General features: G+C 60.7%; 2 protein-coding genes across 11 annotated transcripts; one reads left to right on the top strand and one right to left on the bottom strand.

Annotated features, from left to right (window-relative positions):
• The first annotated feature begins 8,664 nt into the window (after positions 1-8,664).
• IDUA (alpha-L-iduronidase) lies at positions 8,665-25,570 on the top strand. 10 transcript variants are annotated; one of them, XM_060107295.1, is made up of 14 exons: positions 8,668-8,718; positions 8,822-8,922; positions 9,691-9,831; positions 20,415-20,500; positions 20,658-20,765; positions 21,035-21,130; positions 21,228-21,430; positions 21,595-21,774; positions 21,881-22,097; positions 22,401-22,842; positions 22,955-23,045; positions 23,123-23,199; positions 23,608-23,708; positions 23,830-25,570. In XM_060107295.1, exons 2-14 carry the CDS (start codon positions 8,882-8,884, stop codon positions 23,934-23,936), a joined length of 1,890 nt encoding a protein of 629 aa, XP_059963278.1. In that variant the 5' UTR covers positions 8,668-8,718; positions 8,822-8,881; the 3' UTR covers positions 23,937-25,570. The 10 variants fall into 10 exon arrangements, 9 of the variants coding, with proteins under 9 accessions (XP_059963313.1, XP_059963278.1, XP_059963273.1 ...); XM_060107290.1 differs by having other exon boundaries at positions 8,668-8,922; positions 22,401-22,613; positions 22,721-22,842; positions 22,920-23,045; XM_060107330.1 differs by lacking the exon at positions 8,822-8,922 and having other exon boundaries at positions 8,665-8,718.
• SLC26A1 (solute carrier family 26 member 1) lies at positions 10,672-13,488 on the bottom strand. Its single transcript, XM_060107256.1, has 2 exons — positions 12,898-13,488; positions 10,672-12,201 (listed from the first exon to the last, which is right to left on the bottom strand). Exons 1-2 carry the CDS (start codon positions 13,486-13,488, stop codon positions 10,672-10,674), a joined length of 2,121 nt encoding a protein of 706 aa, XP_059963239.1.
• Positions 25,571-26,338: the final 768 nt, after the last annotated feature.

Raw genomic sequence — 26,338 nt, 5'->3', positions numbered from 1 at the left:
TTCTGGGGCAGACAGACAAGAGCAAACTGAAAAATAAGGCAGGAAACGCCACTTGGTATCTCAGTGCCTGGCCGTGGACGGAAGGAGCCAGGACTGAGCTACCAGGAAGACAAATATACAAACGGGAAATGGGGTGCAAAGCCCTGGGGCAGTGATGTTGAAAAGGCAAGGACATCCCTTCGCCTGGGGCTCCCCAGACGGGCCCCTGCGCCCTGGAGCATTTAGCTCACTGCCAGCCCTCCCCACGTCCTAAGGCCACAGGGCCCACACTCCTCCTCTCCTCAGCAACCCCCAGCCAGCCCCAGGCCAACCTGCTTCTTGGCCCCGGGAGGGTTGTGACCCAGCCATGGTGCCTGTAAGAAGCCGAGGTTTCTATTGAAGCCCACTCCCCATAATCCAAACCAGCTGACTTCTAAGGACGCAGGATTTCAGGACATATCTTTCTCCATTTGTGAGAAAGTGGAGTACAGGAAAAACATCTTGAAAAGAAAAATCCACGTCTGACCATTTCTGCAGACTTTAACTGCTTTCTGATACAGCATAGTAACTAAAATGGCAAACATACTTCCACCAAACTGTCCCCTGACCTCCTTGGAATACCTTCCAAAATAATTAGCAGCTTCTAGATGAAGCTTAAATCTAAACCTCTGCTTGGGACACATAACAAAATTCCAGACAGGCAGCTTAAACAACAGACATTTATCTTGGTTCTGGAGGCTGGAAGTTGGAGATCAGGGTGCTAGTGTGGTTGGTTCTGGTGAGGGCCCGCTTCCTGGCCTGCAGACACCATCTTTTGCCTGTGCTGGCACATGGGGGTGGGGACACTAATCCCATCATGGGGCCCCACCCTCATGACCTCATCCAATCCTAATTATCCTCAAAGGCCCACCTCCAAATGCCATTACATGGGGGCTAGAGTTTCAGCATATTAATCAATGGGAGAATCAACGTTGTTTAAGTCACCCAGCTTGTGGTGCTTTGTGTGGGAACCCAGGCAAACTAATGTACACACAGACCTGCCAGCCTGCCTGGAAGGCCCAGAAACAGCCACTCCTGCATTGTTTGGTGACTGGCCTGTGTCACCCAACGTTTGTCTTGAGTTCCACTGAAGGTCTTTTTGTTGCTGCTCACGTCACGGGCATGTGAGGGTCTGGTCCGCCGTTGGGGTCCTGCCTCTCAGTGCTTCTGCAAGAGCGGGCTTGGGGGTTGGTGCCAGACTTTGGCTGTTATGGAAAATGCTTCTGGGCACATTCTCGTCCATGTATGGATACCACACATATATGTCCTTGTGTCTGATGAAGTAGGACGTGCTATGTTCACTTGTAGAAAATAATGCCAAACAGCTTTCCAAGAATCCACACAAAAATAAAAGTTCATACTTCCACCAGCAATGTGGGAGACTTTTGCCAACCCTGGACACTAACAGTGTCACAATTTCAGCCTTTCTGGTAAGGGTGCAGAGGTGTCTGTGTGGCTGTGGCTCTTGTCCAGTGGCGGTGGTGAGAGAGGCCTGCAGCTCGTCCTGGGTCTGTCTGTCATCTGCAGCTCTTCCTGTGAGGCTTGGTTAGATGCCTTGGTCACCTTTCTATTGAGCGTCTTTTTCTTATTGATTTGTAGGAGTTCTTTATATATTCTGGAGGTGATTCTTTTATTGGTTACAGTCAATTGTCAGTATTCTCAAAGTCATGCTCTATGTGGTCTCTGCAAACTCTTACCCATGGCTCCTGGGGAAACACTGGGCTGCTTCCTGCCAGCCTCTCCTCACGGCGTTTTCCCTGACGAGTCAACACAAAAAGACCACTTAGTGAACAGACACCATCGTTGGCTCGTTAAGCACTGACCCGGCCGGCAGCGCTGTCCCTCGGCCTGGACGGAGCTTGCCCGGCACACGGGTTCCTCCGCGGGGCACATCCCGGCCTCCCGCGCTCAGGACTCCGGATGTGAAGAGCCCTCGGCTGGGGGCCACAGAAGCCTCAGAATCACCACCGAAAGCACAAGAGCGGAAACGCGGCACCGAACGGGCAGGAAGAGGGCTCGCTCACGGGTGAGCAGAAGCGAGAAGCAGGGCCCGTCGCCGCTGCTCTGCGCACGTCCATCCGTGGACAGCCTCGAAGGCGCTGCCAGCGTTGACGACGGTGGGACAAGTGGGTCTTCGCGAGCAGGCGGACTCGCAAAGACAGGCTCCGCGAATATTGCGAGGGACTGTGTCTGCATCCCCCCCACACCTGGCTGGTCCTGCCACCTGCTCAGTGGTGGCTCTTAGTGAAGGCCACCTTTGTTTCCTCTCGGCCAGCTGGGCAGCCTTTTCCCTTCTGGGGAGGGCCTTTGAGTCCTGCTCCACGAGCACCTGCCCGCCCTGAGATGGCGAAGGTGCCCGTGTCTCAGGAAGAGGGCGGCGTGGTGTGCAGCCTCGGGCGCATCTCCACTTGGCCGACGTACCACCAGGTAAATGTGGGGCTGGGCCTGCCCAGGTGTGGGGCAGCCTGGAGTCAATGGGACTCTCTTTAAGAAAAAATGCAGAATTATTTTGATAAAATTAGAAACACACTTATTCAGAATGAGAGAAAAAAATCACAACAAATTAAACATGAAAAATATCAATAAATGGCACAAACATCACAAAATCTAGAAAAAGCCTGCAGCTTTTATTCATAACTGCCTGCTACTCCACTGTGATTCTTTTTTCATCCACGTTCTTAAAATTTTTTTTTGTCCCTGCTGCGTGGCTTGTGGATCTTAGTTCCCCAACCAAGAATTGAACCTAGGCCCTCGACAGTGAAAGCCCAGAGTCCTAACCACTGGACCGCCAGGGAATTCCCTCATCTACATTTTTAATTGTCTCTTTTTAAAACAATTTTGCAATATCATTGTCCAGGGAGAAAAGAAAAAGATAATTTAGTCCCTCCAGCATAACTGATTGAAAACAATTGTAACTGCTATTTTACAAGACTTTCCGCGTGACAACTCGTTACTGGTTGTATTGCATACATTATTAGGACTACTGTCGCAGCTGGAGAGAACTTCGTCAAGTTTCTTCCATAAGCTGGGAAGCCTCAGGGTCGTGTGCTTTTCCTGGGCCATGACTAATCTAAAATGTCCCTGCTGACCTGATGAAACTTCTTACATCATGTCCTTGTCACATTGGCTGTTAGGGTCCACGTTATCTTGTCAATGTCAGCGTTTCCTGTTAAATCAGCGGATGTTTAATCCTTTTCCAAAAGTTAGGGTGATTCACTCCTTCCTCCTGGTTAGTTGCCACGGGTGTTCCCGGAAGCTGTTTTCTACGCCAGGATGTCTGGCAGTAACTTCCTAACCAAGTGGCTGGGGAGGACGTGTGTTCTCCACTGACCCCCAACCCATGTTCCCACAACTCAACTTCCCCTTGGCCAGATCCCGAGAGTGCCACCCCCAGAGCCACTCCAGCCAGAGGGGAAGTATGACGGGGGACCTGAGAGAGTATGGGAACTGCTGTGGTCACATTGTCCTCATTTGGCAAAAGTTACAAAACCTTCTGGGCATATGAAGGCCCTGTATGAACCCAGGAGACTGCATGGACCCATGGCCTCCCTGTGGTGCCTGTGTCCATCTGTGCCCAGGGCCCCACTGTCCCCACCACTCTGGCGTCATAGCCCCTGTCTCCATAGCAGAAGCCCCTGCGCGTGTTCAAGGTGTGGGCGGGACCACATTCCCTCCACTCTGGGCTGCTGGCCTCCAGCTTCTAGAGCCACGTTCCTGGCATTCCTGAGCAGCACTGCACCTTTGTTCTAAAATTTGTGCCCAGGGGACTTCCTTGGTGGCACAGTGGTTAAGAATCCGCCCGCCAATGCAGGGGACACGGGTTCGAGCCCTGGTCCGGGAAGATCCCACGTGCCGTGGAGCAACTAAGCCTGTGCGCCACAACTACTGAGCGTGTGCTGTAGAGCCTGCAAGCCACAACTACTGAACCCGTGTGCCACAACTACTGAAGCCCGTGCGCCTAGAGCCCGTGCTCCACAACAAGAGAAGGCACCTCAATGAGAAGCCCGCACACTGCAATGAAGGGTAGCCCCAACTCGCCGCAACTAGAGAAAGTCCATGCACAGCAACAAAGACCCAACGTAGCCAAAACTAAATAAATAAATTTATTTTAAAATTAATTAATTAATTAATTAAAATAAAATTTGTGCCCAGGATTTGTTTTTTTTTTTTTTTTTTTTTTTTTTTTTTTGCTGTACGCGGGCCTCTCACTGCTGTGGCCTCTCCCATTGCGGAGCACAGGCTCCGGACACACAGGCTCCGCGGCCATGGCTCGCGGGCCCAGCCGCTCCGCGGCATGTGGGATCTTCCGGGATAGGGGCACGAACCCGTGTCCCCTGCATCGGCAGGCGGACTCCCAACCACTGCGCCACCAGGGAAGCCCCCAGGATTTGTTTTAATCACCTATGATAAGGTGACAGAAACGGAGACAACTGCCTTTGAAGAAAGAACTTTTTTTTCAGTTTTTATTTATTTATTTTTACATCTTTATTGGAGTATAATTGCTCTACAATGGTGTGTTAGTTTCTGCTTTATAACAAAGTGAATCAGCTATACATATACATATGTCCCCATATCCCCTCCCTCTTGTGTCTCCCTCCCACCCTCCCCATCCCACCCCTCTAGGTGGTCACAGAGCACCGAGCAGATCTCCCTGTGCTCTGCGGCTGCTTCCCACTAGCTAGCTATTTTACATTTGGTCGTGTATATATATGTCCATGCCACCCTCTCATTTCTTCCCAGCTTCCCCCCCTCCACCCCGTGTCCTTAAGTCCATTCTCTACGTCTGCCTTGAAGGAAGAATTTATTATTCACACTTCTCAAGAGAAGGGGCCGCCCCATCAGGAGCATAGGTTTGGGTCAGGAGGCAGAAGCAGAAGGGAAGAGAATGTGGCCCAGAGCCTTAACTGGGGTTTTCACAGGAAGGAATGGGTGAGGCAGCGCAGGTACACATGGCAAATTTCGGATTGGACAGTTTGAACAACTCTGGCGGCCTGAGCGCTAGGGGCAGTGCTGCTTGTCCAGTGCCCAGCTCTGAGGGGGTCTGGGGCAGGGGGCATGTCGGCGCAGTGGGTGAGAGTGGCTGAGGGGCCAGTTCGCTGTGGGGAGGCTCAGACTGGGAGGGCTGTCTCTCCAGGACCAAGGCCCCAAATGCCAGCGCACCAAGAATACAGAAAATAAGCAAATATAGCCAATACAGTCCGAGACAGATATGGGGTGGGGGGCGGATAGAAGGAAACCGTTCTTCCCTGCTTAGAGATACAGGACAGGTTTTTTATTTTTTATTTTTATTTGTATATTTTTTGCGGTATGCGGGCCTCTCACTGTTGTGGCCTCTCCCGTTGCGGAGCACAGGCTCCGGACGCACAGGCTCAGCGGCCATGGCTCACGGGCCCAGCCGCTCCGTGGCATGTGGGACCTTCCCGGACCGGGGCACGAACCTGTGTCCCCTGCATCGGCAGGCGGACTCAACCACTGCGCCATCAGGGAAGCCCTAGGCCAGGTTTTATTTGAGAAAAAACAGGCTTTTGTTTAAAAGAAGGAAGAGGGAGAAAGATTGACAGTACTGCCAGCAGGGCCCCTGGTCCTCTTACCAGTCAGAGACAGGGAGGAAAAGCCTAACAGAAAAATAAATGAAGAAATAAATGAAGAGAGAGAAAAGGATGAAAGAAAAAACCAATATAAGGGCACAGAGGGGAGAAAATAAGGTCTAGTTCTGCCCGTTCTTTTCCCTGTAAAAGTTAAGGGTCGCTCCCGGTGGAAAAGCACCCCGTGCAGCTGTGGTCCCGCTGTTAGGGCCCCACACCAGAAACCCACACTGCCAACACCATGGCCTCCACCGACCAGCGACCAGACACTTTGCTCAGTGGGTGCCTCTCCCCACCGCTGGCTCCACCCTGAAGGGGCGGCCACGCCTCTCCAGGCCACCCTGGCACCTGGCCGCCTTCCAGCACGCACCGTCCTGGCAGGCGAGCCCTTGACCAACCTTGACCAATGGCAGACGCCTTTCTCCAGGAGCACAGGTGTGGCCTCGCCGTGATGACGTCCTCCTCCAAGGACAGCCACTGGACACACAGGTCCAACATCTTCTAGTCCTTGTTGAGTTCTGGTGGCCACATATTCTTCCCCCAGACCCCCTGGCTACCTGGGGAGCCCCTTAGGATGACCTGAGTAGCAGCGGCAGGAGTCTGTACTGTGTGAACAGCACTGCCAGCTACCCCACATGACGAGGTTCCTCCCGTGCCTCAGCCCTGAAGACGGACGGATCCAGAGGTCCATCCAGACACCGGCTGGTCTTCACGCAGCTGTCTTAGCAGCGGGTGCCCTGAACAAGTGGCCCATCTGCACATTGATCATAGACTGTCCAACCATCACCTAAAAATCGCCCCCTTCAGAGGTGAGAACCCTAGGAATCTCTTGTCTCACAGACTCCCAAATATATATTAAAATTACACGTTTCCACGTGCACTAAGGCCACGACGTGAGGTGTGGCCAGGACATGCTACACATGTCACTTCTCAAAGTATAGTCCCTGAGGGCTCCCAGAGGGCCTGTGTGGCTGAGACAAAGATTGGTCTCCTCAAACACCCCTTTTCAAATTCCAGTCCAGCAAGTGGAACCCTAGATGGGCCTCTGTCTTGTCCCAGGCCTTAATCTCTCTTAATTCAAGGACCGTGGCTCACTCACACCTCACGCCAAGTTTCAAAGCTTTTCCACTGCCCTTTCCTCTGTTAAAGGGGACCTGTCCTGCCTTTGGGCACTAAAGACTCTTTGCACATAAGGATACTTTAATAATGCCCATCCCCTCCCTCCGCCTCCCCATGTGGTCCTGCCTCCTATTTCTAGGGATCTGTGTCCGTCTGTCTAAGCACACATGATTAAAACAAGTCCTGAGTGCAAATTTTAGGACAATCTTCAGATGGCTTTCTTTCTTCTGAAGTCACCACACAGCCTCTTTCGTGTCAAATCTCCCTCTGCCTCCCCCTTACAAGGACACTCAGAACCCGCTCGGATGATCCAGGGTCATCTCCCTATCTCAAGACCATTAACTTAGTCCCACCTGCAAAGTCCCTTCACGGTAGAAGCTCCCACTCAGAGGACGTGGGGGGCCAGCCGCTCACACACCGTGTGCCCCTCACAATCCCTGGGCTACTACTGTTGTCATATACTTCAGTCTCTGGATATATTTCGAGCCCCATGAGCTGTTATTATTGCCGTGTTATGTGTCACTCTTCATTAGACTTATAGACAATAGACCTTTCTGCTGCGTTTCCTTCCTTCCTGCCCCTCTGGGCTGCAAGGATCACCATTCTTCTAGAAGAACACCAGTTACCGTTTCCGTAAAGGAGGGTCAGAGGTGACAAGTGTTCTCAGAGTTGGATTCTCTGAAGCGTCTTTATTTGACCTCCATTTCAAAGCATGCTTTTTGCTGGATCGAGATGTCCTGGCTAACAGTGGTTTAGTTTGAAGTTTTCCTTTCCTTGGCTGCTGGTTCTGGCCGCTTCTGTTGGAAAGTCAGTGTTCTTTCTTGCTGTTTTGCACTTTGAGGGTAACGGGTCCTTTCCCCCTCAAGCTGCTTTGAAGGCTTTCCCTTCAGCTTTGGTTTCAGCATTTCACTAGGACCCGCCTGGGTTCTGCTGCCTTTGTACTTTTCCTCGGCCTACGGAGCACGTCTTCATTCTGTGACTGGATGTCGTCCATCACTTTTAGAGCTCCTCTCTCTTCAGCCCAAGGGACTGGTGACACTGGTTGACTCTGGGGCGGGGTTCTGCTGTCCGAGGGAGGACAGTGCAAGGACAGAGGCTCTTCCCCGAGTCCTGAGACGCTTGATTGGTGGAGGATGTGATGCTGTACGACCTACAGTATATGTAGTTATACACACACGTAGTACATGTGCAGTTTGAAGCTTAAACATTCACCGCTGACCCCACCTCCCCCAACACCCAGGCCGCGCTGCCCATCTGCCCATAGAAATGTCCACTTGGTTTCTCAAAGGCAGCTTAGCCCCCTGACCACCCCCGTTGCTTTACAACAGCCCTCCTCTCAGAAAACGTCACATCCGCACGCTGCTCCAGCCAAATTCCTAAGAGCCACCAGTCCACCTTCCAAATGTGTCCCACTTCTGACCACCTTCCACTGAGCAGCCGCCTGGCCCGCGCGTTAGGATACTTGCCGGCCCGCGAGCCGACCTTCCGAAGCTTTAACAGACGACGGATTTCACAAGAGCGGCTGAAGGCCGAGCGCTTTCCGAGCGCCGCCCAGTCCCCGCAGTCTGCTCGGCGCGGGAGGGAACGGAAGGGAGCAAACTGCCGGGAAGGGGTTCCAGGTTGGGGCGGGGGGATGGCAGCCTGAGGGCAGCTGGGCAGAGCCCACTGTCTTGAGAAGCGCTCCAGATTCCGGGGCTGCGGGAGCCCCCCGCCCCGCCACCCAGCCCCACACCCACGGCCCCGGGCCTGCCTCCACGGCCACCTCCCGCCAGACCCCGCCCACGCCTCCTGCTTTCCCCTCCCGGCCACGCCCCTCCCACAGCCCCCCTCTACGCCCACCGCTCCGGCCACACCCACCTCCCGCTGCCCGCCAGACCCCCGCCCGGCCCGGTCCTGCTGAGGCCCCGCCCCGTGCCGGCGGTCACGTGGCGCGCGACCCGGAGGCGGAACCGGCGGGCGGGGCGCGGACCTCGGCTCCCGGAGCGCGGAGGGTCGGGTGAGTCTCCCGGGATTGGGGTGCTCCCGTGCCCGGGGCTTGCGTCCCCCGCGCCCCCGCCATGCGCCCACCTCGGCCCCGCGCCGCGCTGCTCGCGCTCCAGGTCGTGTCCCTTGCGGCCGCCGAGGCTCCGCACCTGGTGCGCGTGGACGCGGCCCGCGCGATGCGTCCCCTGCAGCCCTTCTGGAGGAGCACCGGCTTCTGGTGAGCGCTCCGCGGGGGACACTGAGGTCGGAGCGGCCCAGCACGCCCCTGCTCGCTGCGCGCTCTTCCCAAACCGCGGCCGCGCACCCCGCCCCCGGCCTCCGGGACCCCCGTGTCGCACCTGGAGAGACCTGCAGTAGGCGCTCCGAAGTGAGGAGGGCCGCGGCTCGCTCCTTCCTTTCGTGTCCAGCCTCAGAGTGGGGATCTCCTCTCTGTCCGCTGGCTCTATGCGGTGTTTCCAGTGCTGCGGAGGTTTTCTAGCTGAGCGGCTGCCCCGTGTGGTGGGGGCCTGGGGCCAGGTCCTGAGTGTGTCTGGTCACCCCCCAGAGGCTGAAGAGCCTGGTGGCCAACCACGGCAGCCCAGGCTGCAGGAGGGGCTGTGGCCCAGGACACTACTCTTTGGCGCAGACCGGGACCCCCTCGAGGGGGCAACCCCAGAATGTTCGACGTCCCTGCAGTGGGACCTGTCCCCGTCCCTGGTGTCCCCGATTGCCTCTGTCAGGCTTGGAGCTGATATCTCCCGGCCGGTGGGGCAGGGAGCAGGGTGGGAATGTGATCTCTCTGGGAGCCCCCGACCCCCATAAACCTGAGACTTCATCACAGTCCTGGCCCTAGGGGGCAGTTTATTACCTCAGGGACAGTAAAATTCATCAGCAGACACGCCCCGGTCCTTGCCCTGAGTTTGTAGGTGTGGGGCCTGTGCTGAGGCCCCTCCGCTGGCCCCATCAAGGGGACTAATGCCTCCGCTCCCCCTTGTTTTGTGCCCAGTCCCCCACTGCCGCACAGCCAGGCTGACCGGTATGACCTCAGCTGGGACCAGCAGCTCAACCTGGCCTACGTGGGTGCCGTCCCTCATGGTGGCATCGAACAGGTTCGGACCCACTGGCTGCTGGACCTCATCACGGCCAGGTGGGTGATGGAGGGGATGGGCAGCCTGGGGGCAGCTGGGCAGAGCCCAGTGTATGGAGATGCAGATGGAGACTAAGAGGAAGTGGCGTATGGGTGTGGAGGACTGTGCAGTACCGGGCCATGGCGGGGTCACGGGGTGGGGGACTCCTGCTCCAAGAAGCCATTGCCGCTGTGCTGCTCGGCCAAGCATCCTGGGGGCAGGGGAGAATGGAGGGCACCCTCCTGGCGGCACAGGCGCTGTGGGTGCTGGGGCAGCCCCTGGATCAGGCACAGCTGGACCCTGCAACGGCGAGTGGGCACCCTCGCTCTGTGCTCAGACTGTAGGGATGCCATGCCAGGGGCCGGGCTGAGGTCGTGTTGGTCACATCTGCCTTTGGCCCTGCCAGCCCCTGTGGGGGCTGAGGCACAGGGTGTAAGAGACACTTGGGTGTGTGCATTGCGGGGTTTCCTAGACACAGAGACTCTCACACCCCTGGCCAGAGCTGCTAGCTCTCACTTGGGGGGCGGCGGGCTAGCGGGCCAAGGGACCAACGTCCTTTTGGCACCTTGGAGGCCACGTGACTGCCTCAGGGTCCTTGTTCAAGTAAGACAGGACACTGACTGTCAGACCGGCTCCACAGACCACAGATGCACAGCACTGGGCCCAAGTTGGCACCGAGGCAGCGTTTGTCTCCAAGGTGCAGTTGAGGGTTCTCAAGTGTCTGGGTCCTTGTGTGTGTTCACTGCCACCCTCCATCCCATTTGGGGTTCCCTGGGCCCTCTAGATTGGAGGCACCAGGCGACAGCAAGATTGCAGTGATGGATGGTGGGAATGGAGGCTGGCGGCAGGTGCCGGCTCTGTTAGAGGGTGTAGTTGGTGGCTACCAGTTCCTGGCAGCGGGCTCGGGCCGCCTGCACGGCACAGTGCACGCTGGGGAACAGCTGCCCCTCCTCGGCCGCGTCCCCCTGGTCCTCCCCGAGGAAGCCGCCTCTCCTCAGGGTGTCCCTTACTGAGGGGCTGCAGCAGGCCAGGAGCAGGGTGATGCCCAAGGCCCCGTAGTCTCGGCGCAGGTCCTGCAGCGTGGCCAGGCCGGCAGCATCCAGGAACAGCAGCGGGGCACAGTCAATGACCACTGCGTGGAAGCAGGTTGCCGAGGGCACCAGCGCAGCTGTGCTGCTCCCGGGACCCAGGTCCCTGCCTTCGACAGGCTCTCCCTCGCCAGCCCCCACCCCCGGGCCCTGCTCCTTCCTCCTGGTGGCTGCATACCCAGCGTTCAGCCCAGTGAGGCTGTAGAGTGACCACAGGAAGAAGTCCTTATTGGCGTAGTAGAGGGGCCCCGTGAAGCGGAACACCTGCACACCAGGCTCGGGGACCAGGCCCTCAAATTCTGCTGGGTCCCCATAGAAGGTGGAATCCCCGGCGCGGGCGAGCAGGGCAGCGCGTGGGTGCCGTGTGCGGCCGGCCAGGCTGAGCAGTGAGAGGAGAATGCCGGCCAGGAGCCCGGCCTCGGTGCTGACCAGCACGCAGGTGGCCGCCGTGGCCACCCAGACCAGAGCATCGGCAGGGCTGAGCCGCCATAGCCGCGGGACGTCCCGCACCTTGCGCAGGGCCCCACGCAGGCTGACGATGATGATGCAGGCCAGCACGCTCCGCTGCAGGTCCCGGAACAGGGGCGCTAGCGCCAGCACCACCAGCAGCACCACAGCGGCGCTGACCGCGCTGGACAGCTGCGTGCGGCAGCCGGTGGCTGTCTTCACCAGGCTCTTGGCCAGGGCAGCGCTGGTGGCAAAACAGTGGAAGAAGGCAGGCAGCACATTGCAGCAGCCCACAGCCAGCAGCTCCTGGTTGGCGCGCACAGAGTAGCCATGGCTGCGGGCGAACATCTCTGCCAGCGAGATGGAGAAGGCGGAGCCCACCAGGGCCAGGGACACGGCGTCCAGCGCCACGTGCCCCACTAGCGCCGGGTCTGGCACATGCGGGGCCATGAAGCCAGTGGGGATGTCGCCAGCCACACTGGAGCCGAAGCGCTCGTGGAACTGCCCGAAGTGGGACACGAGCGTGGCCGCCCCGATGACCAGCAGTTCTGCAGGCAGCGGCACCTTCAAGTGGTGCCGGTAGCGGTCCGAGAGCTCCTTGGCCGCCAGCAGCACGGCCAGGCATGCGGCACTGGTGAGCACGTCGCACAGGTTGGCCTGCCCGGCACTGCGCATCAGGCTCAGCCATGTGCTGACCACCAGGCCCGGCCCCTGGTGCCGCGGGACCCGCACACCCAGCAGGTGTCGGAGCTGGGAGGTCAGGATGGTCACTGAGGCCCCCATGGCGAAGCCGTCCAGCAGCGGCTGCGAGAGGTAGGCGGACACGAAGCCCAGCCCGAGGACGCCCATGAGGACCTGCAGACAGAGTGTGGTCAGGGCTGCAGGGTGCGGGCACAGCACAGAGCCGGACCTCCCTCCCTCGCATTGCTTATTTCCCACGTGGACCCCATCCGCGGCTGCCTGCACATGTGTGTGCGCGCACAGGCACAGCAGACGCCGGAGTGCACGCTGTGGCCACGACACTCACCGTGGTCTCACACACGCGGGCTCTGGGCATCGGAAGGCAGCTCCTTTCTCTGCCCTGTCCACAGCACCGCCCCCCTCCCGGGGGACCTGGAGCTGAGGGGAAGGACCTGAGGTGGCCCTTGGGAGGGGGCGACATTGGGGTGGACAGTCCTGGTCCAGGGAGGGCTGGGTGCAGGGAGGCAATGGGAAGGCAGGCGGGCAGGCAGTTCCCAGGATCCCACTTGGGACAGGAAGCTGGGGAGGATGTGCAGACCAGGTGGGGGCACATTTGGGCCCGAGGCCACACTCTGCAGCTGGCCAGGCAGGCTCCCCACCCCGGGCACCCTCAGCCCCTCTTGTGCCCCGACCTGGGGTGCTGTCACGCACTCACTTCTGCCTGTGCCCTGTTCTCTCCTTGCGGGTTAAGCCACCGCCCTGACCTCCTGTCTCCCCCGGGCTTGGCCCTTGCAGAGGGGCGACCAGTACCTGAAGGGGCTGCTCTGAGTGGCTGAGCCAGCCTGTCTAGGCCCAGGCCCAGCTCCTCACCTGGTAAATCCCGGCCAGCAGCGTGAGGGCAGTGGCCACGCGGATGGCGTAGCAGTCCCGGCTGCAGTCCTGTAGCCCAAGCGCCAGCGTGGTGGCCGAGGCGTTGAGGGCGCTGTGGTTGGCCCCGGGCCCCGGGCCGTCCTGGGCGGGGTCGAAGCCGGCCAGCAGGAGCTCGCGGTCCACCACCTGGCCCACCATGAGGCAGAGCAGGCTGAAGATACCCACGGAGACGTGGCGTGAGGTGCCCATGAGGAAGTAGATGAGGTTCGCAAAGAAGGACGTGTAGAGGCTGTAGATGGGCTGCAGCCCGGCCAGCAGTGAGTAGGCGATGGCCTGAGGGACCAGGATGATGCCGATGACCAGCCCAGATACGACGTCACCTGCCAGGTCCTCCCGAGGCTGGTACTGGCGGAGCCAGCGCGTTGCGGGGAGCAGGTCCTGCAGCAGTGCCCAGGCCCCCTGCACGCTGCACGCACAGCTCCGCCGCAGCCGGGCCTTCAGAACCTCTCGCAGGCCCGGGGGTGCGGGGGGCCGCCGGCGAACCAGCACCAGCCCCCTGCCCTGCTGTGTGCACTCAGGGGACACTTCCATCTTGGGGCACCAGCCCACCCCCCGAGAAAACCTGCAAAGTGGGCAGAAGTGGGTGTCATTGCTTGGGTGGCAAGACGTGTTAGAGTCAGAGGGCGTCACGGAGACCCAGACTCGCGTGGCCAGAACAAGCTCCGCTGCTCTCTGTCCACGCCAGAGGCCCCTCTGCTCTGCCGTCCAGACCACCATAGTCCCCTCTGGTCGTCCCTCCATCACCTCTGCACTGCCGCCCTGCTGGCAGGAAGAGCCTTGCAGATGCCAGGACCCCAAATCTGTGCTGCAGCAGCGCCTGCCACTGCCCGGTCCTTGCGGCAGAATTCCTGGAACGTGCTTTGAGGGGCCGGCTGGGAGGGGAGCGGGGGTGACTGGTGTCCATCGCCTGCAGGATGTTCTGGGACAGCAGGCCCCTTTCCCAGTGCGTGTTAACGCTTCTGGGTTTTGGCTGGTGTTTCAGGCTGCACAGGCGCACCGCAGAACACACGTGCCAACCGTCCCTGCTGTCCAGAGGGCAGCCTGCCACCCAGCCCAGGCTGACCTTGCCTCTGTGCTCAGCGAGTGCCAGGGCGTCCCGTTCACAGCTGTGCTGAGGTCTGCCGGGACTTCAGCTCTTGCTGTCCCCCTCATGGTGACATGAAGCAGATGGTCTCTGCTTCCTCAGAGCCTGGTCACCCTGGCGCGGTGTGTGCACTGGCCGGGGATGCGGGGCCTGGGGTGTCCCCGGGTGTGGAGGATGGGCGCTCGTCCTGGCCTGGTGTGAGGTGTGGGCAGGCGGACGCTGCCCTCCGGGCTCGAGTGGCAGGCCTGTCCTTTGGGGGATGCTAGGGGAGCTGTTTCTTTCCTTTGAAGACCTCACCACACAGGGGTCCCTGGACACCTTGAGCTCAGCCAGCCCCCGAGGTCCAGGTGTGTTGACTGACTGACTGTTTAAACAATGGGGAGTCCACAAAAGAAACACTGGAATTGGGCTTTTCCACTCACGGTGTCCTGCCCCTCCGCTCCATCCAGGGAGCTGGCCTCTGCTGTGGCTGAGTTGTCTAGAGCCCTCGCTGCCCTGCCGCAGGGTCCCAGGGGGACTCTTACCTGAGGGGGCCCCTCACGGGCTTGGAAGATAGTGCGGGCCTAGCTTGTCTGTCCCCGGGGCCTCTGGCTCAGTTAGCAGGTGGGCATGCAGGTGGTGTGCTCAGGCACAGAGCTGGCCTGGCACTGACCGGTGGGCAGCGCTCTGTGCTTAGCATCTGACTGCTCGGCTGTGCTGGGCTTGCAGTTAAATCATTTACTCCAAAGATTGCTGAGTCATAGGTTCCCCCAGATGAGCATTACCTGGGCGGCTAATACGGGGGAGTTGTACTGTAATCAGAGGCTCACAGATAATTACACTTGTGTGGGACTCTTACAAGCTTCCAGCCTCCCAGGAGCAGGGCTCCAGGTGCGGGACAGGTGGGCTGGGGCATTGAGTGGCTGGAGCGGGAAGCTTGGACTCTGGGCCCCTCGGGGAGGCAGAAAGCTCAGGAGCCTGGCCAATTGTGCTGGGGGAGGGGGTGGGGAACAGGCAGCGTGCTACCCCTCGGCTCTGGGGCCCAGTGCACAGCTTGCAGGACCCTGGAGTGTGGGCAAGGATGGGGGTCCGAGGGAGGGGCTGGTCTCCGAGCCCCATCCCTGGACATCCTGTCTGCCAGGAGATGGGTCTGGTCCGCGCAGGAGCCAGCTGGGCCCAGAGTAGCCACATGTTGGCTTCTGCTCTGTGTCCTTGTGTGGAAAGCAGGCACAAGGCCACTGCGGGGGGTGGTGGCCGAGGACTGGAGGGCTGCCAGGCATCGAGATACAATTAGCACAGGTGTGCCCTTCCTGCTGCAGGGACAGGGGTCCTGGTTCTGTCCCCTGGAGCCCCACCACCTGGATCCCAGCCAGGTGCTGGCCCGGTGCGGTGGGTGGCCGCCTGGCCTCGCCACGCCTCCATCCACTCCTCCAGGGCCAGTGGGACCTGCCTCACAGGGCCGGTGTTAAGGTAAACGGTCCCTTTAGACGACTACCCTCATGTCCCACGTACAGTTAACTAAGAGTGCGCTGCTGTTTTTAAAATTACTCAGAACCTCAGTTCTCCCATCTTTAAAATGAACAAGTGGGTGCCTGAGGGGCAACGTGGGGAAAGAACACCACAGCCCCGAGTGTTCTCCATCCTGGAGGGGAGGCCTGAGAGGCTGCGAGGGGCCCCTTTGACGGGACTGCAGGGCTGAGCTGGCCTGCGCCTGCTGTCTCCCAAAGCCCAGGGCAGGGGGAGGGGGGAGCTCCATCCAGGCACCTCCCACATTCAGCCTCACTTTGGGACCTCCCTCCAGAGCCTCCCTGAAAGTTCTGCCACATCCGTGGCCTGGATGGGAAAGACCAGAGGCCCCATTTGGGGGTAGAGGTGGGAGTGGAACCCCAGGGTGGCTGGGGGGATAGCCAGAGAGTGGGAGGGTCTCTGCACACCTGCATCAAGGGGGAGGAGTGGTCAGGGCCGAGGCCCCACTGCGATGCCACGTCCATCTCCAGATCTGATTCCTTGTTCTTGAAGAGTCTGTGTTGGGCCCCAAGATCTCGCCCTGCCCTCCGGAGTCTGAACCCAACCCCCCAGGGCAGAGCCTGGGGCCTCCCGGAACGGCCCCTTCCCGCCGAGTCCTGCGCAGTACCTACTCAGTCCTGGGGGGGTGCTGTTTGCCCAAGGATGTGGTTTACAGGAGCCACCGCCCAGAGGGCCGGCGGGACAAGTCACAGCAGTTCAGGGGCAGATAAGACTCCTCTCAGGGCTGGAGTGGAGGGGCCACCGAGGGGTCATAACACGCTGTCTTCCAACCCAGCTACCGGCGGAGCGGCAGTGTGGGAACTCCCTGCATGACACATGTGGGCAGAGGTGGCGGCTGGGCCCACCGTCGGGGAGGGGAGGGGTGAATGGGGGCGGCGGCCCCTCCCCCTCTCAGAAGGTGGGGACAGGGCTTTCGGGGGCCGCCTAGGTTTGGAGCACCTGTGGTGGGGTTTTAGGCAGGTGGAGATAATTGATATTTCAGGGAGGGGCTGTTCTCAGTGCTGCAGCACCCATTTCCCTCGTCCATCTGCACCGCAGGGGCCTGGCCTTGGCTGCCTTGGTGGCAGGGACTGGGCCTCTACTCCCCCAGCCCCTGCCCAGGCTGGGTGTCTAAGCAGGTGAAGAGATACAACTGAAAGAGAACTGCAGGACCCCGGGGTCTAAGCGCCCCCCCCCCCACCTGTCCCTCTGTGCTTTGAGGACTGTGGTCTTCATGCTGCCATCTGACCAGGCACACAGGCGAGCGTCTTGGGTCCTGGGGCCTTGCTGGCCGAGGCCCACTGTCCCCCTTCACCTCAGCGGGCCCACTGCAGACTCCTCCACTGGGGCAGGGGGGCAGCAGGACCCTGGCGCGGGTTAACCAGCATGGGGCGTGGGGTCTCCAGCACCTCCGCCTGCGGGAACCGCCCTCATCTTGCCTCCTGCCCAGTCCTGTGCCACATGGTTGTTATTTTAATATTGGTCTTTAAATCACCATTTTAAGACACTGAGTACACTTATTTGGAAAGGAGCCATGTATCCCCACAAGTGAAAAGAGGCTGGGCTGCAAGCCCGTTCTCATCTCCAGGCCCCCGAGAACCAGACCCCAGCGCTCCCAGTTCCAGAAGAGCGACTCTCCTGCCTCCCCGGCCAGCACCTTCACAGCCCCGGACTCTGACTGTGGCTGCCGGTTCCCACAGCGGCGGGTCTGTGTCTCCCCCTCTGAGCACTCTCGCCCCGCCCCATGTATTTCCCCACCCCAGCCCCGAGCCCCGCCATCCCTGCCGACCACGCGCGCCCCGGGTTCCCACTCCGTGCATTTCCACATGCACCCCCGCTCTGCGCCTCCTCCCACGGGTGCGCCCCCCAAGCCAAGCACGCGCGGCCCGGGCCCCACCCAGCACATTTCCATCCGCCCTGCGCCCCCTCCCACGGGTGCGTCCCTCCCCTTGCCAGAAGAGCAAGCGCGGCCCCATCTGCACCCGGCCCGATCCCCACCCTGTGTTCCCCAGATTCCACGCCCGAGCACGCGAGGCCTGGGGCCCCGCCCCGCGCACCCGAGCACTCACCAGTCCTGGGTGCTGCTGGGTCCTCGCGGCGCACGCGCTCAGGCCCAGGGATGGGGGGGGGGCGTTCCTGGTGCAGGCGTTCCTGACAGCCGCCGGCATGCAGTGAATAAAGTCGTTGTGCAGCCTCGGCTGCAAGTGCCGGGCCAGGAGCCGGAGGCGACGCTGCCTGTGCCTCGCGCCCAGGTTCGGCCCCCTGCGTGGCTGGAGGACGGAGAGGCTCTCGGGCTGGACTGCGTCTGTGACCCAGGCCTCTGCAGGGGGAGTGCAGGGGTGGGCTGCGCACTACACCTTCTGGCTCAGCCCCCTCACTAGCTTTGATCTCTCAAATTCCCCTCCCAACGGAGGCTGAGACGAATGGAGACCTAGGCACCGACAGTGGGGCCCGAGGACTGCTCCCCGGGGTTTCTGGGCCTGGGATTACCCCAAGGTTGGGTTTTCTGGTCCCCGGGGGGCAGGTTACTGACTCCTAGGGCATTTCTGGGTGCCGACGCTGGATGGGTCAGCGGACACTCAAGTCCACTCAGAGTGACAGGCTGAGATCGGCTCTGCGGATGGGGCTCCCCTGGTGACACCCTGCTGGCCCAGGACACTGAGCGCCGGAACAGCATTTACCCGAGGCCTGATGTGCTCCCGCCCCAAGTCGGCCCAGCGCTGCCAGGATCTGCAGAGAAAGCCTGGCACCCGTCCCCAGGCCTCCACTGTACAGGCGTCGCCCATCACCCACGCCTGCTCCCCCACCCCCATCTGTGGGACTTTGGAACCCGTCCGCTGCCACGCCATTTAATTTTTACCCGAGCGCTTAAGTTTTTTTTTTCTTTGCTACCGGTGGTGACCTTTGGAGGGGGGAGGGGCGGACCCCCTCTGTGCACGTGCTGTGGGTTTGGGCTCCGGAGGTGGGAAGACGCAGCCTGGCCTGGTGAGAGCTGGAGGCACCCTGTCTGCGTGGTGGCTCGGCCTTGACCTTGTGCAGTGACGAATGGGGCAGAGGCCCGGAAGGGAGGTGCTGACTTGTCCAGACCCTCGCTGTCCCTCAGGGGGACAGCGCTGTGCTGGCCAGACTTGCGTGAGACTGACTGGGAGACTTAGACCCAGAGCGGTTCAGGGCCAGATTCCACCTTGATCCCTCGTCGCCCCTCCCTCGCCGCCGCCGCCGCAAGGCGGGACGCACCTGGCTGCCACTAGAGGGCGCAGCTGCACGCCCTCTGGAACGTGTCCGCCCTCCCCCTCAGATCTGTGGATGGACCAGGCGTGCCCTCAGGGGAAGCCCTCAGACCCTCTGCCGGCCCACCCGTCTGGGCCACCCCAGGCTGCCGCATCAGCCGCAGGCTCGGTGCTCTACTCCGCCTGCCTCGCCCTCCTTGCCTTGGCCTGAAGGCTGAGCACTAGTTTCCTCACCCAGCCCCCGACCCCAGGTGCACCACCTCCACGCCAGCGCATTCGAGACCCATCTTACTCCCCCGCGTGCCTCTGCCAACTGCACGCACCCCCAGGTGCTCAAGCGAAATCCACGGTTGTGCAGAACCCCCCCCCCTTCCCAGCTCCCCTCCAGTCCGGCAGTGGATGCTGGCCCCTCTGCCTCCTAAATCCATCCGCTCCAGCTCCCCCTTGCTGCTGCACCGACACCACCCAGTCCGGGCACCATACCTCCCCCGGGGAACCGTCTTCCAGCTCCCACTCTGGCTCCAATGGGCCGATGAAGGGATCCTTTCAAAACACGGCAAAGGCAAAACTATGGAGACAGTAAACACGTCAGGGGTTTGGGGTGGGGGGAGGATAAAGAGGTGAGGCATAGAGGATTTTTAGGTCAGTAAAAATACTTTGTGTGATACTACAGTGGTAGATACATGCCATTATACATTTTCCAAACCCATAGAATGTACATCACCAGGTGAGCCCTAATGTGGACTGTGGATTTGGGGTGACTATGATGTCAGTGTAGGTCCATCAGTTGTAATAGAAGTCCCACTCTGGGATGTTGATCATGGGGGAGGCTGTGCATGTGGGGAGGGAGCGTGGCTGGAGGTAAATGGGAAATCTCAGTACCTCCATCTCAATTTTGCTGTGAATCCAAAACTGTTCTAAAAAAATTGTCTTACAAACACATAAACAAAAGAAGTCATGGTGCTGCTCTGCCTCAATCCCTGAGAGGACTCCCCATGTCACCCTGGGTCCCATCCTGAGTCAGGATTCCATCCTCACCGTTGTCACAAGGCCTCGTGTGACTGCATCTCTCACAACCCACACCCTTCTGCCCCAGGCCCACTAGCTGCTTTTCTGCTGCTTGATTATCATGAGTTCATTTCTACCTCAGGGATGAGTGCAGGGCGGGGAGGCTGCCCTTCTCCCTCTCTGCCTGTCCACATTGCCTCTCAGAGTGTGGAAGGGGGGCAGGGGCAGTGTTGAGCCAAGTCTGGGGCCCTGGCCTCCAGGAGGTGCAGGGAAGCAGGATATGGCACCACAGGGCCCTGCCAGGCTCACCCCACAGCCTCCCGCTTCACTGTCAGCTGTCTTTAGGATGCCTATTCTTCCCCCCTCCATCCTGTTGTACCTTTCCCAAAAGACCTGCCTGCCCCCTCCCACAGGCTATTCTGAGCCCCTGAAGGCTTGAGGGTGGGATTTCGGTACAGACACCCTAGTTCATACTAGGCTGTGAGTGACTAATAGGCTTACATAGTTACGTTTTCTGAGGAGAGGGGCCAGCTGAGTCTGGAGCCTAGTCCTGCATGGCACCTTGCAGGTTTCTTAGCTGCTTGAATGTGGCCACAGTTCCGGTCCCAGGCCCACCTTCTCCCATCCTGACATTGAGTGTCCTTCTACAGGGGGTCAGCCAGGCACGGCCTGAGCTACAACTTCACCCACCTGGACCGGTACCTGGACCTTCTCAGGGAGAATCAGCTCTTCCCAGGTAAGCCGCCAGCCTCGCCCTTGTACTGCTGGCCCCACCCCCTCCCCTTGGCCTGGCCCTTCTGGGTCCTCCTGGTTGCCCACTCAGGGCCTACCCCAGTGTGGCCTGGTGGAGACAGGCAGGTGAGCAGTGGGACAGCCACTCTCATGTGCTGCAGGCTTTGAGCTGATGGGAAGCCCCTCCGGACGCTTCACTGACTTTGAGGACAAGCAGCAGGTGTTCGAGTGGAAGAACCTGGTCTCCCTCCTGGCCAGGAGATACATCGGTGGGCTGGGCGCATGCCCTGCGGGGACAGGGAGGGCACTCCTGGGCAGGCTCTGCTCCCACACCCATCCAGGCCACCTCCTGGTCTTCTCATCATGAACCCACTGAACCAGGGCCTCCTGATGGGGGAGGGGGGCAACTCATAGGGAATCAGACACTCCGGTCACATCCAAACCCCCCACCATGGTTGCCCCTCCCTGGGGATCCCCATGAGCCCATGACCCTGCCCCAGGGGAGGGGCCCTCTCACCACAGTAGAGACCCTCTGCAGGTAGGTACGGCCTCAAGCACGTTTCCAAGTGGAATTTTGAGACGTGGAATGAGCCGGACCACCATGACTTTGACAACGTGTCCATGACCTTGCAAGGTGGGCAGGCCGGCCTCCTGGGGTCCTGCGGATCTGAGAGGGGGTGGCAGCCGCCCCTCCGGAGTGGGGGTGTGGACTCAGTGTCCCTCCCGCCCAGGCTTCTTGAACTACTACGACGCCTGCTCCGAGGGTCTGCGAGCCGCCAGCTCGGCTCTGCGCCTGGGCGGCCCCGGAGACTCCTTCCACCCGCTGCCGCGCTCCCCGCTCTGCTGGGGCCTCCTGGGGCACTGCCACAACGGCACCAACTTCTTCACCGGGGAGGTGGGCGTGAGGCTGGACTACATCGCCCTCCACAAGAAGGTCCAGCCCGGGATCCCCGCCCTTCCGTCCGTCCCCGCCCCCAACCCAGCGCCTACGCGGGGGTACCCCGCACGCGGCAACCCCAGAATCCCCGCCTGCTGCCTGCAGCCCCGCTGCCCCTCCGCGGCGGTCTCGGGGGTTGCTCAGGCGGGGCCTCTGCGCAGGGCGCGGGCAGCTCCATCTACATTCTGGAGCAGGAGGCGGCGGTCGTGCGGCAGATACAGCGGCTCTTCCCGAAGTTCGCGGACACCCCCGTTTACAACGACGAGGCCGACCCGCTGGTGGGCTGGTCCCTGCCGCAGCCCTGGAGGGCCGACGTGACCTACGCTGCCATGGTCGTGAAGGTGGGCCCACCGCCAGGCCCGCCCCCGGGGGAGGCGTTTCTCCGGGGTGGGAGGGACGGGCAGGCGGCCCCCGCGGTCGTGTTGCCAGCCACCCTGATGCCCGCAGGTCATCGCACAGCACCAGAACCTGCTGGTGGCCAACAGCAGCTCCTCCGTCCGCTACGCGCTCCTAAGCAACGACAACGCCTTCCTGAGTTACCACCCGCACCCCTTCTCTCAGCGCACGCTCACCGCGCGCTTCCAGGTCAACGACACGCGCCCGCCGCACGTGCAGCTGCTGCGCAAGCCGGTGCTCACAGCGATGGCCCTGCTGGCCCTGCTGGGTGAGCCGCGTGCCGGGTTCCTTGTCACTTCCTGCAAGGGCGGGGCCAGGATGAGGCCTCAGTTGGACGGGGATGTCGTTCTAGGCCAGGAGTAGCTTTTGCAAAGGCCCGCAGAAGGATGTGCCCTGCTGGGGAGCCGGGAGCATGTTTCTTGTCCCTCCCCACCCTTCCCCAGCTCCGTGGGCCACAGAGGTTGTGGTGTGGCTGGGGACCTCCAGTGGAGGAGGGCAAATGGTGGGAAGCCGGGCCCTGGGAGGGTCGAGGGGCGACGACTCTGCGTGGTGACCCCTCTAACACCCATAGACGGTGAGCAGCTCTGGGCTGAGGTGTCGCGGGACGGGACGGTGCTGGACAGCAACCACACGGTGGGCGTCCTGGCCAGCACCCACCACCCCACTGGCCCCGCCAACGCCTGGCGCGCCACGGTGCTGGTCTACGCGAGCGACGACACCCGCGCGCACGCCAACCGCAGCGTACCCTTGACTCTAAGCCTGCACGGGGTGCCCCCGGGCCCGGGTAAGCAGGGCTCCCAGAGAGGGTGCTCCAGCCCCTGCGGTGGGGGTAGCTCTGGCGGGGCGGGGCCTGGAGGAGGCGAGACCCGGCCCCAGCATCCCGCTCCGCAGAGGTCGTCTTTGTCCAGCTCTACATGGACAACTGGCTCTGCAGCCCCTACGGCGAGTGGCGGCGCCTGGGCAGGCCCGTCTACCCCTCTGCTGAGCAGTTCCGGCACATGCGCGCAGCCGAGGTCCGCGGGGAACGTGGGGTATGGGGCGGGGCGGCTCCCGAGGTCCGAGGGCCCTGAGCCCCTGACTCTGTCCCCAGGACCCGGTGGCCATGATGCCGCTCCCTTTTCCCAGCAGCGGCCGCCTGACGCTGCGCCCTGAGCTTCCTCTGCCCTCGCTCTGGCTGGTGCACGTGTGCGCGCGCCCGGAGGAGCCGCCGGGGCAGGCAAGTGGCAGTTCCCTTCCCTGCCGGCACCCCGGTCACCCCCGCCCCCAACCAGTCTTGGTGCCTCACTCCCCCAGGTGACCCGGCTCCGTGCTCTCCCCTTGACCCACGGGCAGCTGCTTTTGGTCTGGTCCGATGAGCGTGTGGGCTCCAAGTGCGTGAGTGCCGTCACCACCCCTACCCCTGCCCCCACCCACGCGCCCTTGGTCCCCAGGTTCTCCGGGCTGTAGCGCCCACGTGGCCACTCTCTGTGGCCCTTTGGCCACCCAACGCGGACTGTGCTCTCTGCCGCCCATACAGCTGCCCCCACTGTTGGCACAAATGGCCCATGACTTTGTACCTCTGTGATGTAGGGTGGGGGCACCTACACAGACCATTTGCCCCTGGCACGTGTGCTCCAGACCCTTCCTCTCAGCCTGTGTGGCCCTTTGTCATTGCAGGAAGAGTGTCCTGGGCCCCGGGGAGGGGCCAGGAAGGGGGCTGGAGGGGAGTAGGGCTCTGGGCGCCCCCTGCCTGCCAGGCCCCCTGGACCCCAGCCCTGGTCCTGCCTGACCTTCCCCAGGTGCCTGTGGACCTATGAGATCCAGTTCTCCCCGGAGGGTGTGGTGTACCTGCCCATCAGCAGGAAGCCTTCGACCTTTAACCTCTTCGTGTTCAGCCCAGGTGTGCCTGCTGCCTCAGCACAGTCCCTGTGGGGAGGGGTCCAGGGCCTTCCGGCACCTGGAGTTTGGGGGGATCAGAGGGATTCAGCTTCAAGAGCAGGCACGTACCTTTGTGTCCTCAGACACGGCTGTTGTCTCCGGCTCCTACCGGGTTCGTGCTGTGGACTACTGGGCCCGACCGGGCCCCTTCTCGAGCCCCGTGTGGTACCTGGGGGTCCCTGCCCCGTGAGGGCCACTGCTGCCTCGCGACTGGACCTGTGCTGACCGTGAGCCTGGGCGGCCAGAAGCCATGCTGGGCCAGACTGCCGTCAGCCTCTCAGCCAGTCATCCCCTCTGTTTGTCCCCTCCTGCCCCTCATTCACCCCCTTAAAGTGCCTTTCCACACACAGTAATGGGGACGGCCTTCGTGGTGGGCACTGGGCAGACACGAGGCCTGGCTGGAGTGAGGCCATCCCCGCCTCGCCCCACCCCTGCCTGTGGGAGCCGGGATGGGACTCGGGTGAAGCGCAGACAGGTGTGAGTTGCCACTGGGGTGCCTGCCCTGTGTGCCTGGGGTCTCTGGTGTCACCGCTGGGTGCAGCAGGCCCCATTCCCAGCCCCTGCTCCAGGAGGGCCCAGAGGGTTCCCACTTCCTGAGGCCCAGCCAGGCTGCCCCCTGCACCCTGCCTGCCCAGACTGTCCCCAATGGCAGGAAAGGCTGGCAGTGTCCACTCCTGCGGTCATCCGGGCTCCTTATCTGGGCCCAGGAGGAAACAGCACGCCCAGACGAGGGCGACTTGGGGACTGTGGATGGACATGTGGACAGGGGGCAGGGAAGCCACGAGGGGTGGTGTGGAGCCCTGGAGCTCCTCCCCAACCCCCCATGCCCACCCCAGGGCAGGTGGAGCTGACAGAGAACCGTGTGAAGAGGCCACCTGGTGAGGCCACGTGGCGAGGAGCAGGGGTGCAGCCAGTCTGGGGCGATGCAAGCAGGAGTGGGGGCCCCGACCCACCCTCCTCTCTCTGCTGCCCTTCGAGCTGCCTGGGCTCAGGGATGGGGGGGGGCAGGCCTGGCAGGGCACATGGAAGGCAAGGCCCAGTCACCCCCAGCTCCTGTCCACATGGAAAGGGTGGGGCACCAGGGCCCACCAGCTGCCTCATCCTTGGCTGGGGATGGCAGTGTGAGCATTCTCCACCTGAACCCCAAAGCCATCACCTGTCCCCATTGCCCTTGGCCGCTGGGGGAGGCTTCAGGGCTTGGTGCCTGGGGCCCCACTGTTACCATACAAGGGGTGTTGGGGTGCCCGGTGGGCCTCCGGTTTCTGGGTGTTGTCTTCCTGCCTCGTCAGGAAGCTCTGCCTGGATGTGGCTATGTGACCAATCACCACGGTGTGCAGGCGGCCCATACGGCAGACGCTCATTCTCTCACATCCTGGAGGCCGCAGCCTGAGGGCAGGGGTTCCTCCTGAGGGCTCTCTCCTTGCCTGGCAGATGGCCACCTCCTCCCCGTGTCCTCACATGGTCGTCCCTTTGTGTGTGTCTGTGTCCTAATCTCCTCTTACAAGGACACCAGCCATGTGGGATTCAGGCCCACCCATATGACCTCATTTTAATCACCTCTTTAAAGGCTCCCTCTCCAAATACAGTCACTTCTGAGGTACTGGGGGTGAGAACGTCCGTGTATGAATTGGAGGAATCCAGTCCAGTCGGTAACGAGCACCAACCCTATTTCTTCGTGGTGGTAGGAATGCATCACCCTGGCGTTAAAGCAGCCTCTTCTTTTTGGGATACAGGCTGCTATATATAAAATATAAACAATAGGCCCTACTGTATAGCACAGGAAACTATATTCAATATCTTGTAATAAACGGTAATACAAAAGAATGTGAAAAGGAATATATATATTGGGTTGGCCAAAAAGTTCATTTGGATTTTTCTGTCACGTCGTATGGCAAAACCCGAACGAACTTTCTGGCCAAACCTGTATATACATATATACAACTGAATCACTTTGTGGTACACGAGAAATGAATGGAACATTGTAAATTACCTATACTTCAATTAAAAAAAATTTTTTAAAGCAGCCTTTTCTCTACCTGCTGGTTAGGTAGCCTGAGGACCCCTGATGGTCAGGGGCCATCTCACCCTGCAGCTTACTGGGAGGGGTACTGGGTTCCCCGGTTCCTTCCTTGGACACTGCACACTCCACAGCACAACCTACTGAGCAGAGATCTCAGATGGGCCCCTCCTTTGGAGACAGTGGCAGTCAGTGGGGATTTGGCACTGGCACTCGCGTCTTGGCCAGGACAGCAAAGCCACAGCTGTCTCCAGGGGTAAGTCACTATCTCTACTTTTATTGTGGCTTGTGTGTTGTCAGGCGGCCGGCCACCGGGTTACTGGCATGTCCCCATCCTCTGACCATGTTCTGGTCTTTGCTGGTTTGGGCTTGGGCTGAGAGCTGTGGTGAGAGTTCAGGAAGTCCACGTAATTGGCCCATGCACGTCCTCCGTCCCTGCTGTCATGGCCACTTTGCACCTGGGCCCATGGAGTGGTCACGGATGGCAGAAAGAGGCTGACATCGACATGACCCGTTTATGAGCCCCTGCTGTAGGGGACACTTCCTGGATCAGTGTAGCTTTTCTGCAGGACACA

Source organism: Mesoplodon densirostris, chromosome 1, assembly GCF_025265405.1.
Source record: "Mesoplodon densirostris isolate mMesDen1 chromosome 1, mMesDen1 primary haplotype, whole genome shotgun sequence".
NCBI lineage: Eukaryota > Metazoa > Chordata > Mammalia > Artiodactyla > Ziphiidae > Mesoplodon > Mesoplodon densirostris.
The sequence above is the reverse complement of the archived record's forward strand: the minus strand, read 5'-3'. Positions and strand labels throughout refer to the sequence as shown.

Coding starts and splice junctions, on each gene's coding strand:
- IDUA (XM_060107268.1), top strand. CDS start 8,780: ATGCGCCCACCTCGGCCCCGCGCCGCGCTGCTCGCGCTCCAGGTCGTG. Junction 9,832..20,414: donor CTGGACCTCATCACGGCCAG/GTGGGTGATGGA, acceptor GTCCTTCTACAG/GGGGTCAGCCAGGCACGGCC. Junction 21,131..21,227: donor CGTGTCCATGACCTTGCAAG/GTGGGCAGGCCG, acceptor CCTCCCGCCCAG/GCTTCTTGAACTACTACGAC.
- SLC26A1 (XM_060107256.1), bottom strand. CDS start 13,488: ATGGAAGTGTCCCCTGAGTGCACACAGCAGGGCAGGGGGCTGGTGCTG. Junction 12,202..12,897: donor TGCTGGCCGGGATTTACCAG/GTGAGGAGCTGG, acceptor CTCTGTCTGCAG/GTCCTCATGGGCGTCCTCGG.